This window comes from Chanodichthys erythropterus, chromosome 3 (genome assembly GCF_024489055.1).
Source record: "Chanodichthys erythropterus isolate Z2021 chromosome 3, ASM2448905v1, whole genome shotgun sequence".
In the NCBI taxonomy this organism is placed as follows: domain Eukaryota; kingdom Metazoa; phylum Chordata; class Actinopteri; order Cypriniformes; family Xenocyprididae; genus Chanodichthys; species Chanodichthys erythropterus.
In genome coordinates, this window is record NC_090223.1 from 2,312,468 (window position 1) to 2,326,316 (window position 13,849).

A 13,849-nucleotide genomic window follows, 5' to 3' on the forward strand; every position below is an offset into this window, starting at 1 on the left:
GGAGAATAATCCTGGAACATTTTCATCAAAAACCTTCATTTCTTTTCGACTGAAGAAAGACATGAACATCTTGGATGACATGGGGGTGAGTAAATTATCAGAAAAAGTTTATTTAAAAGTGAACTAATCCTTTAAATGATGAGGAACTGAAAGTGAAAGTAAAAAAATGACTACACAAATAACACCTTTTCAATCGTAGTAACTTAGACAAGCAGCTATAACCTAATTTTCGTCAAAACCAGCTTTCCTCGTAAAATGCATTGATCTCATGAGCAGAAGAGAGACAGATTCGAAGGAACTGTCTGCAAAGTTGCTGCAAAAACAGTCAATTACTTCAATGTTACAACACTGTTGTCGCCAAATTCAGTTCACACATCACTGATGTCCTGATAGTTATACTACAACACTTTGGGAAAATGTCTTTTTGAAAATTTTGTATGATTTTTCATAGTGAAAAATATTCAATAACTTGACTATCAAAAATATATATATTTAATAACTTGACTGTAATACACTGTACAGTCACCAAATTCAGTTCACACATCACTGCTGTCCTGTTGGTTATACAACACTTACTACAGTGGTTCACACACTGTATGATTTATGATAAAAAATATGCAAAAAGACATTTTTCGAAAATAAGTGTTGTAGTATAACCATCAGGACAGCAGTGATGTGTGAACTGAATTTGATGACACTATAGTGTGTGACAGTGAAGTTATTGACTGTTTTCGTAGTAACGCTTTTCGGGTTTTGCACTTTGCAGACGGTCCCTTCGGATCTGTCTCTCCGCGCATAGAGATCAATGCATTTTGTCCACCGCGGAGGAAAGCTGGTTTTGAGAACAATTAGGTTGTATCTGCTTCTCTACATTAGCTACGATTGAAAAGAGGTGTTATTTGTGTAGTAACAGCGTTTAGATGACGAGTTATTGATCCGGGAAATTCCCATCTGTGAATACGCGGTCAACTACAGCGCGTCAGAAAACGGATCGGTCATTTTTTAACTCGAGTCATGGTTATATGATCTTGAATGCTACAACAAAATGAAGAAACAGTTATTGCTCCTTTATTTCGCATTATGTTTGGACGGTAAGTCAGCGGGTTTTCATCGTTTCATGCATGTCATGATCACGACAGCAGAAGAAACTAATTTCGGTCTCAATCATTAACAATACTGGTGTAAGGCACTGGTCGGGTGTATTACTTACTTAAAAGTAGCCTATAACAGAATCGGAAACGCGTACGGATTACACACTCGCTGATGTTAATGAGTCGGAAACATTTCAGGGAAGGAAAAAATCTTGTACGAAGTAATCAGTTTTTGGCACTCTGTCAAAGCAGCGAGCAAGATACCCTGCAAACACGCCACTGCTGGCTTTATGAGGAGGGTCAATATATAATTGAGGGAGTTTTCATGTCCATGAGATTTATCTCGCAAACATGATTATTAAAATAAAATTTTAAAAGTCTTCAGTGTTCTTCATGATCTTGTCTTTACAAATTTCATAGTTAATTATTATGGAAAAATCATATATTTATAAAAATTTACTAGATATCCCTAAAATGTCAACTAAATAACCGTCCGAAATGAATTACAACCACAATCTCATTACCTAAAAAAACATTTAAAAAACTTATTTAAAAACAGTTTTAATTATATTATTTACATTAAGTTGAAGTAATTGTGAACAATGTGTCTTTTTGGGCAATATGTCACATTTTCAATAGAAATTGACAAATTGAATATATGTCCGAGAAGTCGCTGTCATCTAAGTTACCCATAGCAAATACACCCCTCAAGGAAGAGTGTGTTTTCCAAATCACATGACCTGCTCCACATGATGTCATTTCCTCCTGAAAAGAAAACTAGCAAGACTCCAAGGTATGTTCTCCCTCCACATTTTCAGTTATTTCACCTAAAGTAGTGCTTAGGGCAAATGTGTACTTATCATATGTCAACAATGTTACTACAATGAATTCATAAATAACTTTGAATTTCAATTCAACTCAGTTGTACATATACTATTTAGAAGAACCTCTCCGTAAAATGCCATGTGGTGTCTGGTGCTAGGCAACCATTTTGATTTTATCCCTAAAAACAACAAAAATGTCAACTAGGTTACCAGTCACCTATGTTACTCTGCAAAGGTAACTTAGTTGACCAAGAGTAACATAGTTGACATTCATGACATGTTCTTATAGTTTTCAGGAGTTCATTTAATATTCTAATTGTACAGTAACTATAAAATACTTTGCAATAAATATTATAAAAGTAAACTTGTTTTCAGGCAAATGCCACGATTATCTGCTGCAGAAAAGATGTGCTCAGGTTGATTCCTGCCCCACAGCACGTGACAGCATGTCATGTTGAAATAAAAAGAGATGTGTGGGAAGATATTGCCAAATCATATCTTACAGTTTTTCTCCATTGGTTTGGCTCATTTCTTGAAACAGAAATTACATTCTCAAAACTACATGGACAAACCTCTAAACCACTTGGCAATTGTTCACAACAGAATTGAATTTCTCATTCATTTTGCAAATTGCAAATGTCTAAGTACATGTCTCAATGTCTCACTACATCTTTGCAAATGATTAAGTACAGGTAGCCTACATTTAGCACAATTTCCAAGTGAATAGATCTTGTTGATCTAAACTGATTGTCGATTCTCAGTCTAATGGTTGTTTGCTCCAAAACATGTCAGCGTCATTTCATTGTATAAGTCATCACACGCACAATAGTTTGTTCAATTGTCAAAATTAGTCAAGAACATAATACCATGAATACCATATATGAATCCTTGGAACATTTGATAAATTATTACAGCAATTGACAGTCAGGTGAAACTAGAATTTGACTAAAATGTAACATGTAAGTCAGTTACTGGTTGTCCATCATTATAACTTTTTTACAATTAAGCAGTTGTTCCCAAACTTGTTTGGCTTCAGTACCCACTTTACCTCACTTGTGTATCCAGGTAATCCAGGTATGAAAGTATTTGACTTATCTGACTTCAACATTTTGCCTAAAAACTGCAGCTTACTGTATGATGCAATTATCATTATAATCCTTATTTTGAAGAATATAACATACAATAAGAAAAAGGGTCAAAGAGCTGCAATTAGTGCCTCCCATGTAAATGTAATACTGTGGGTTTTACTGTAACATTTCAGTAAGTCTAGTCATTGATGATTTTCCCCCTCCCCTTTCTGTCAAATACCCCCTGTAGTACCTCTGCATAGGGCTACATGTACCCCAGGTTTGGAACCACTGGAGTAGTGGCCAGTAGTATAATGAAGTTGTGGAGAACATAGAACATTCCTATGTAATTGTCTGTAATGTAGTGTATGACTCTTCTGTATGACTGATTTGATGTTTTCTTTTTTTACGCTATTGTAGAGAATAATGGCATTGGAAGGAAACGAGCGACCAGTGAAGAACTGTTAGTTGTGAAACTCCAGCTTTATTTACAGCACTATAGGCTGCATATAATTTTCATTATTTTTTGTTTGTGTGTTTATATTACAGTATATTATGCTGTATACATTTTCCTTTTACTCTGATGTATGGAAGTTACTTTATGTGTGTGAATGATAATGGTTACAATTTCCTTGGCAGTATGAGTGCAATATATGATGTCAAACCTTGGAGGCTACTCTTACCCTAAAATCCTGTCTTTTTTCAGTTTTACACACAATTGTATTCCGTTAGCTAGACAAAAACTGTACAGTAACCATTGTCAGTGAAGGACTGGACTAAGACTGAAAGGTGGACATGAGGGATATTTGCCATAGTGACAAAACATCTAAACATTTTGACTTGCAGTGCTTACACAATGCCAAAGGAACTAAGCATTTTGGGGGCACTGACTGTTTAAATGAGAAGGAAATTTAGTTTTGACACAAACAGTTTAAACTGATGTGCGTCTGTATTTCTCCTTTATGTCATGAAATATTCAACAGGTCTTGATTAAATGCAATAAAAGATTAGCTAACATATAATAATTGATATAGTTTAGGATTGTGTTTGTTAAATACATCATCCTACTTTGTCATGTCCAGTCAACTATGTTACTTTTGTCAACTATGATACTGGGCTGTCAATTAAGTTACCATTATGTTTTTTAAAAAAATATATGTATTTCAATGGTTCCCTAATCTCCAAGTAAATATTTAGAAACTGAGTAGCTGTCAAATATATACCTCAGCATAATTTAATCAAGAAAATTATCATGAATCAAGCAGTTTGGAAACAAAATATACAGACTGGTTACTTCAGTACTTGAAATTTGGGGTTTCAATTGAACAAAATGTGTATTTTCTTAATTAATTGGGTATTTTAATTGAAAAGGTAGGTAAATAGACACATATTCTTCCAAGAGTAATGATTTTTTTAAATGTCTGCCATTTACATAAAGTTAAAACTTATAGGTTTTGTCCGTAACATAGTTGACCAAATAATGAGTAAACTTCTTGTTTTTAAAACTAAATATCTGAAATCAATTATGCCTGAGCTTGGCAATTACTAAAAACAAAATATTTCAGGGATAATTTATCAGGGAAGATAATAATATTTTGTAAATAAATATATTTTTTCCCAGAATTATTCAAACTCAAAATCTCCCACAATTATATATTGACCCAGGACACAGTGCTCATATCGTATATTCTATTATTATTATGTTATTATTTGAGAGTGAACTAATCCTTTAAGCCCATGATGGCCCAATGTGGCCTGTAGCCCGTTCGGACCCAGAGCAACTTTTGTACCTTTGGGCCCATGCAGGTTTTGTGTAGGCAGCCCACTTTCGTTTCCCATACTCTGTTTGGCTGTATTTTTAAAATTTAATGTGAAATTCAATAAGAATTTAATTTATTTATACGGAGCCCCTAAAGGGACAAGGTGGTGGAAAAAATTGAGATGGGAGGGGGAAAAAAATCAAAACTTTTGCGTTCCCACGCAAACATATTTCCCTTTCTGTGAGCTCGGACAAACACTTCCTCTAATGTCCCGCTGGCTGGCAGTAGTGTTTCAGTTAGTAACGTTAATAATGCGCACAAATAATGCGCAGCTCTTAGAGTTTGAACTTGTTGGACTCAAATATAAAGAAATGCAGTCAGTGCTTAAGTCAAGCAAATAAAGTTGCCAAAATATTCACAGATTCTAACTTCCCAGATCAATAACATTGTTAAAACACAAAGTTTATAACCCTATTTCCAATCATAGTAACCTAGATAACGAGCTACAACAACCCAATTTTCCTCAAATGTGCTTTATAATAAATTTATCTCTATGAGCAGGCAGCGGAGAGACAAGTCTGAAGGGACCGTCTGAAAAGTGCAAAACCCAAAACCCTTTTGCTGAATTGAGTTTTATATTATGAAAATACTCAATAACTTCACTGTAACACACTGAACTGTCACCAAATTCAGTTCATACATAACTGCTCTCCTGCTGGTTGTACTGGGAAACTTAGTTTGATTAAAAAAAAAAATGCATACATTTTATGATTATTTATTATGAAACAATCAATAACTTCACTGTTATTAGAAAAAAATATTAAATACATTGTAATGCCATCAAATTCAGTAAGCAGTTATCATGCAAAAGCTGTTGTAAGTAAGTTGTGTACCAACATCATTTGTGTAAAAAAGGCCTTTATGTGCTACTTGCCAAACTAAGTGTTGTAGTACCTAACCAGCAGGAGAGCAGTGATGTATGAACTGATTTAGTGACAGTACAGTGTGTTACAGTGAAGTTATTGAGTATTTTTCATAATGTAAAATGAGCAAAATGGATGTATCTCCGCCACCTGCTCATAGAGACCAATTTATTATAAAGCATATTTGAGGAAAATTGGGTTGTTGTAGCTGGTTGTCTAGGTTGCTATGATTGGAAGAAGCTGCATTTGTGTTTAACAAAGTTTAGCTCACGAGTTATTAATCTGGGAAGCTCGAATCTGTGAATATATTGCCAACTTTGCTGAACTGCTTGACATAAGCACTGACTGCATTTCTTTATATTTGATTCCAACAAGTTCAGACTCTATGAGCCGCGCATTATTTGTGTGCATTATTAACGTATGTTACTAACTGAAACACTACATTAGAGGAAGTGTTTGTCCGAGCTCACAGCAAGGGAACGATTATAACTTTGCGAGGGAACGCAACGTTTCTCAGGGAAACGCGAAAGTTGCGCGAGGGAACTCAAAAGATTTGAAAACAACAACAAAAAATTCCTCTCATCCTATTTTTTTTCCACCACTACATCCCATCATAGGGGCTCCGTAAATTTATAACTCTGCACAGAAGCAATAAAAATTAATGACAAATTACAGTAATTTATAATGAGTTTATACAGTATTTTTCTGTTTTCTTAAATTACATACAGATGTATGTAAAATTACAAAAATAATCTGTAATTAATACAATAACAAAACAGATGATAAAAGGATCAAATGACTGGCAGCAACAGCTGCCAAACAAAAGCCTTAAAATTAAAGTAAAATCTCCTTATTTAAATAAGCTGAAAACACTGTCACATGACCAGCAGCAGAACATTAAACTCTAACAGATCTGACTAGATCTCAACATCTTCACTTACAACAATCCAGTCTGACTATTTCTTGCATTCAAAACTTTTAGATGTTGATGTTTTATTGAAAATAATAAAGTTTGAAGTCACTGTTAAGGAGGTCAGTGTATGCTTTAGTTGGGCTCTTAACCCTTGACTTTTCAGCGTCAGTTTTTCTCTCTGTGTGTTTCTGATGCATATTTGTTATAGCAAAAATTGCAAGAGAAATTGTGGTCAGATGAATTCAATTACTTATTGATGATTCAATCATCATACAGTGGTCTGATTCACTGATCTCATCCAGAGTCTGATCTCTGAGTACATTAGCTGTTAGTTTTGCAGCTTTACATATCACTTTGTAGATTTAAAAAAAATCAGAAATTCAGAGTTTTTTATTAATTATATACGAAGTGCGTTCAGCTTTGTCTTTTAAGCTGGGGACACACTTAACTTTCTAAGACTGAAGAAGACTTACACACAGAATTTAAACACCGACTGTACGTGACTGGCTCTGACTGAGAGCGATCAGTCATAAGTATCAATTTACATTCATAATCAGCTTTACAATCTTTAAGTGTGTCCACGGCTTACACAAACATCAAGATTCAGTGTATGAACCTCAACGATGGTGACAATCAACAAAAAGCTTTTTTGTGACTTTAGCTTGCTTAGAGTTGATCTGTTTATCTGAAAATTGTGTCAACATTGTTGAGGTTCATACACTGAATCTTGATGTCTGTGTGAGTCTACATGGTCCTGGCTGAATAATTTCCTCATAATGACTTGAAAATGTTCAAAATATTAAAGCAAGAATAAATTTCATGCAGTGGTATCCTAGGGCTAAATCTAAATAATGTCCTCAGAGGTCAGTGAATCAGACTCTTACATGTGATACATCTTTATTGATGATAAAGATGATAAACTCATCTTAAGTCAAAGATATATTCATGACTATTTTATATAAAAGCCTTGTACAGATTCTTCACAAGTGCACACTGTTATTCACGCTATTTTATTATGCAAATATAATCGAGCGTCCACCAATGACAAGATCAGGTTCATTTCATGATATGTAAATTCACTGTATTCTGTAGTATTTAGTGGGCTTGTTTACTGAAATTGAAAACGATCTACTGGTTCTGTTTGTTTTTCAGGTGTGTTTGGGGAGACGAAAAGAGTGTCAGTGAAGGAGGGAGATTCCTTAACTCTACCATCTAACGTCACTGAAATACAGAGAATATCTTTATTGATGTGGATGTATGAATCTCAAAATACTATTATTGCTAAAATCGAGGGGACAACTCAAACTGTCTCTTTGTATGATGTTGATGATGGGAGATTCGAAGACAGACTGCAGCTGGACAATCAGACTGGATATCTGACCATCAGTGACATCAGAACGAAACACTCTGGAGATTATTATATAAAGATCATCAGCACTGAGACCTTAGTCAATACATTCAGTGTCACTGTCCATGGTGAGTAGCTCACATATGTCTAATTATTATTAAAAACGCACTAAACATCAAATAACTGTTTGTTTTCCAGATGTGATTTTTGCCGGGTTGGAAAACAAGAGAGAAGGAGATTCTGTGACTCTATATACTGGTTTTACTGATTCACACAAACATGATCTAATGCGGTGGACATTTGGACCTTTGAATCCAGACACTCTTATAGCTGAAATGAACATAAAGATTCATCAGATCACATTCAGTTCAGATCATTTATATAAAGACAGACTACATCTGGAAAATCAGACCGGATCTCTCACCATCAGAGACGTCAGAACTGCAGACGCCGGCGTTTATCAACTACAGATCTCCAATAGTAAAGAGACCTTATACAAGAGATTCAATGTTTTTGTTGGTAAGTAGCTCATGTTATATCATGTTAGATGAATTTGCACATGCTATTTCCTTACAATAATCACTGTCTTTTCAGCCGTTCCAGATCCGGGACTGTCCACTGGATATATTGTGCTGATTTGTGTTTGTGTCCTTCTGTTTGTGGCTTCAGCTCTGGGTGTGATTTACTACTACATGTTCAGATACTCTAAACGGAAAGGTAATCGCACTACAGCTAATATAGTGAAAGGAATAGGCATATATAAGAGATTTCATTTGCATTAGTGCTGTCAAATGATGAATCGCATCCAAAATTATAGTTTGTGTTTACATAATATGTGTGTGTGTGTGTGTGTGTGTGCTGTGTATATTTATTATGTAGATATAAATAAACACACATGCATGTATTTATTTAAGATATGTATGTATTTATTTATATACATATACATAAGTAATTTATATTAGAAATATTTTATATATAAATATAATGTATTTTTGTTAAATATATGCATGCATGTGTGTATTTATATCTACATAATAAATATACACAGCACACACACACATATATTATGCAAACACAAACTTTTATTTTGGATGCAATTCATCATTTGACAGCACTAAATACTATGTTTTCTTATATTGTGCAACTACTGAATCGTACAGCAGATCTTAAGAAAAACAGGAATTTACTGTTGCTGTAGAGAATTACTTGTTTTTATTTGAGATATATTAGAGGAAGTTCTAGAATCATTTAAATGCATTTTAAAAAGTTACATTAAAAAACAACAGAAAAAGAACATTCCTTCATTAGATATGCATCTTAAAATTCTACTTATGTTGGGAGCTTTTTGCTCTGAACTTATTTACAGTAGTTTGTTCATTCAAAAAATGTACATGAAGGTAACTCTTTAGTTAGAGGCTCTTTTGACTACTTGAACATTTTAAAAATCAAACATCTTCATGATGGCGAGAGTCAGAAAAGAAAACAATGTCAGTGAACAACACTTTTGAATCATGTTGAAAACCAGGTCTGTTTCTTGTTAGAACAACTCCTTCATTACAAATGCATCTGTTCATATCTCAAAAATGTGTTTTGGGGTTTCATGACACTTTAACAACAAAAGTTTTGTAGCATAGCTATTATTTCTGACGAAACTTCATTTACAGTGGCTTATTCATTCACAAACGTTTTGAATTTTGATAACTGGATCAATGAGTCATCTGTTAAAAGATTTCATGTCTTGGTGTTGAGACAGAAAAGAAAACGTTGTCAGTGATAGAAGGAAGTTCTGTCACGCTGACAACCGGTGCAGCTGAAATCCAGAGAGGCGATGAAGTTCGCTGGATGTTTGGACCACAAAACAATGTCATCGCTCAAATCGACAAAAAAGACGGTAATATTTTGTATACCGGCGATGTGCACTTCAGAGACAAACTGCAGCTGGACCAGCAGACTGGAGATCTGACCATCAGCGACATCAGGATCAGAATCTCTGGAGATTATTGTCTGGAGATCACCAGCAGCAGAGCGACCAAAATGAAGAGATTCAAAGTGATTGTACGAGGTGCGTAGCTCGAATACATAATATACCCATACTGTATTTTTCTGTAAATGTGTGAATTTATTCATTTTGATTTTCATTGGGGTCATCATTGGGTGTTGAGTTGTTCACCTGCACATGTCAACATGTGTTTAATTGTTGTGTTTTTTACTGTGAAAAGTGGACACACTGAAATTCACTGAAGGAGAGACTGTCCATCTGAAGACCGGTGTTACTGAAATACAGAAAGACGATCTGATACTGTGGAAGTTTGAACCTAAGAATGCCGTCATAGCCAAAGTTGATGGAAAAACAGATAATACCAGCATTGACGATGAGGGGTTCAGAGACAGACTGGAGGTGGACAGTCGAACTGGAAACCTCACCATCATAAACATTAAAAGCATCGACTCTGGAGTTTATGAAGTAGAGATCAAGAGCAGCAATAAAGTTTCATACAAGAAATTCAACGTTCTCGTCTGGAGTGAGTAGCTCAAGATAATCACATTATCGATAATCTGGTTCACATTCACATGTTTCTTCTAAATGTTTCTCTTGCTGTGGCAGTGAATACGCTGAAACATACAGTTGGAGATGCTGTGACTCTTCAAACTGGTGTTACTGAACTCAGTGATGATCGGATACTGTGGAAGTTTAGCGATAAAGAGACTATCATAGCCGAACTCATCGGAGCCACCAGTAAGGCCTTATTCTATGAAGGTCCTGATGGGAGATTCAGAGATCGCTTGCAAATAAACCAGCGAACTGGAGATCTGACCATCAGGAACATCAGCAGAGCACATTCAGACATTTATACACTACAAATCACCAGTGGCAAGAAGATCACATGCAAGAGATTCGTGGTTATTGCCCACGGTGAGTAAACCAATCGTTTTAAAGCTTTCAATGCTCTTAACACAGAATATTAACAATAACAGGGTTCACCCAAAAATTATTTACTCACCCTCACACAGTTCCAGAGCTGTACGACTTTCATTCATCTTCGAAACAATTTATGATACTTGAAATTAAATCCACCCTGTAAAAAAACTAAAACTTTGCTGTCTTAAATTTAAGTGCAATTAGCTTTGCAAGTTATTTCTACTTAAATTACATTAAACTGACTTAAAAAAGAGTTGATACTAGTATAACTTAAAAAACTAATTAATTCAAATAATTTCTAAGCCATTTTAATGTAATGTGTAATGTTTAAATGTAATGTGAAATGTGTAAATGTGAAATGACTTACAAAGTTAAGTTCATTGCACTTAAAAATCTAAGGCAGCAAGTTTTTTTTTTTACACTGCAGGAGTCTTTTGTCCCTCCGTTGAAATCCATGCAACTATTACCTTGATGCTTAAAGTTTATCAAGGTATTGTACAACTAATCCTTATTAATTGAGAATTTAAGCTTTTATTCACATATAAACATACAGTTATGTACTGTGTTACACGAGAATGAACCTCATTGGTTCTCACTGACACGTCAAGCAAGCATGTTTGAACTTCAGTTTATCAGATCTTATGTGTGTGTTGATGAATGTTTATATGTGAATAAAAGGCTAAATTCAATCTGTTCATCATATAAAGTGATAGTGTCTCTTTAGATAATTCAGACTAAATGCTCGATTTATATGGATCAGTTTTATGATCTCTTTATGAGCTTTTTTAGGCGTCAAAGTGGTAGTTGTGTAGCTGTCTATGGAGGGACAGAAAGCACTCAGATTTCATCAAAAAGATCTTTATCTGTGTTCTGAAAATGATTGAAAGTCTCACAGGTTTGGAAGGATAAGCAGTTAAAGGTTAGTTCACCCTCATTTACTCACCGTCATGTTGTTGTAAATCCATAAGACTTTTATTCATCTAAATTTTTTTTAAATGTTACTGCTTGTTTCAGAATGTTCTGAGATCATTTAAAAGTAACATTGTAACAAAATTCTAAAATGTTATGTTCCCTTGACATTTGCATAATCAAGAATCACGGGATGACCACGGGATGACCACGGCTCTGTCTAGAAACACTGGTTTTGATTGTTAATGTTTGCTCAAATATAATATTATTTGAGTTTTTTTGCAGTTTGCTTAAATAAGAAAATGTATGCACCAAACCTGTATGAGCCGTAACCCTAACTAATACTGAAAAAATAAGCCCTCTTAATTAAATAGGTTTCCTTAATAATGACATGATCTGTTCTGCTTTTTTCTTATATGTGGTGCTGGAACAAAATAAAGAGAAGACTGTGTCAGAGATGGAGGGAGATTTGGTCATGCTAGACAACGATATTGAAATACAAGATGATGATCGGATACTGTGGCTGTTTGGAGCTGAAGACAGACTCATAGCGAAAGGAGAAAGAAATAAAGATTTCTGCACATATGACGGTGCTGAAGGGAAATTCAAAAACACACTGAATCTGGATCATCAAACTGGATCTCTGATCTTAACAAATAGCACATCTGAACACACCGGAGTTTATAAACTACTGATCGTCAGCAGCCGAGAGACTAAATACAAGAGATTTAAAGTTACGATCCGTGGTGAGTAACATGTGATCCTATTTGGTTTGGCTTAGGGTTCATTTTCACAGTTTTCATGCATTTTGCATTTTCATTCCTCTGTTAGTTTTGCATATCCATTTACAAAACTGACCAATGTTTTCAAGAAAGCTTTTTCAAACAGATATTTTTTTATTATTTAGGTGGAGCAGTCTTTTTCCAAATATCATTTAAAGATAATGAATTCTAATTCTTAAGTCTAAGTATACTGTGGCTTCTTTATGGTTTGACACTCAACACTCTAGTCATTTTGATTGTGTTTGATTAGATAGAAATCAATGATTTTGATTATCATTGATTTTAACATGATTAGTCCTGAAATCTTCCTTTTTAACAGATTCTTTGTTTTCTTACAGAGAGAGAACAAAATACAGATACAGAAGATGGGCAGGAGGGGACAGCATTACTACAAATGAAACTGTAAAACATGAATGTGATTTTAATGGTAAAATATTGTAAAAACGCTATGGGAAAAAAATGTAAATAGGTTAACAGTTCCAGTATTATATAAAGGGAAAACAGTAAAAGCTCTTACCAGACATTTTATGTAATTTTCACAGTAAAATGCTGTAAATTTAACAATTTTTATAAGTAAAAAAGACAAAATCAATGTATAATTTACAGTAAAAAACTGTAAACTGATATTCCCACAATTCCCTGTGTGACACTTCACATTTGAAAGTCTTTTTGTTTAAATAATCATGTTTCTTAATAGTTTTTGTTATTATTTATGTACATTAGGGTTAATGTTACATCTTCTGTTGTTTAATGAATGTTTATTGCATTATGTAAGTGTTTGCATTTGCGTGAATGACTCTGTGCACCTTCTTTATATCAGTATATACTTCAGCTCATGAAAAAGCTATTTGTGATGAACTCTGATTCTTTATGTGGCTTTCTCTTTCACCACCTGCATTATTAGGGCCCAAGCGAATTAAGCGCGCAGGGCCCTCTTGTTCTTCTAAGGATTTTTTTTTTTTTTTTTTTTCGTCTTCCGGGGCTTTTTGGGGGCCTTAACATGCTCAAAAACTCTTGAAAATTGGCACACACATTGGAATCCGCGGCCATTAGGACGCCGGAGAGGCTGGTACCCGGGCGTGGCAGGGGGGCTCGACAGCGCCCCCTTGAAAAAAGTCTGAAAATTTGGTCCATATATTAAACATGCTTGCACGTATTAGTATGAAACTCGGTACACATATAGACCTCATCGGGCCGAACAACTTTCGCGCTCTAAGTTAATCGCCACGCCAACAGGAAGTCAGCTATTAAGGGTTGTTTGAAAAACGCATGCTCTGGAATTTGATATACTCCTCCTAGACGATTAATCCGA

The 13,849-nt window shown here is 34.7% G+C and overlaps 1 protein-coding gene across 1 annotated transcript; it reads left to right on the forward strand.

The window, feature by feature from the left end:
• Window positions 1-13,520, forward strand: LOC137013711 (uncharacterized). The gene is made up of 9 exons (XM_067377669.1): window positions 1-85; window positions 7,731-8,054; window positions 8,125-8,445; window positions 8,521-8,643; window positions 9,680-9,988; window positions 10,146-10,448; window positions 10,532-10,840; window positions 12,196-12,501; window positions 12,876-13,520. The coding sequence occupies exons 2-9, from the start codon at window positions 7,826-7,828 to the stop codon at window positions 12,941-12,943; spliced, it is 1,968 nt and encodes a 655-aa protein (XP_067233770.1). The 5' UTR covers window positions 1-85; window positions 7,731-7,825; the 3' UTR covers window positions 12,944-13,520.
• Window positions 13,521-13,849: the final 329 nt, after the last annotated feature.

Excerpts from the sequence above, each read along its gene's own strand:
- LOC137013711 (XM_067377669.1), top strand. The coding sequence starts at position 7,826 with ATGTGGATGTATGAATCTCAAAATACTATTATTGCTAAAATCGAGGGG. Across the intron at positions 9,989-10,145 it reads ATTCAAAGTGATTGTACGAG|TGGACACACTGAAATTCACT; the intron begins GTGCGTAGCTCG and ends TACTGTGAAAAG. Across the intron at positions 10,841-12,195 it reads ATTCGTGGTTATTGCCCACG|AGAAGACTGTGTCAGAGATG; the intron begins GTGAGTAAACCA and ends AACAAAATAAAG.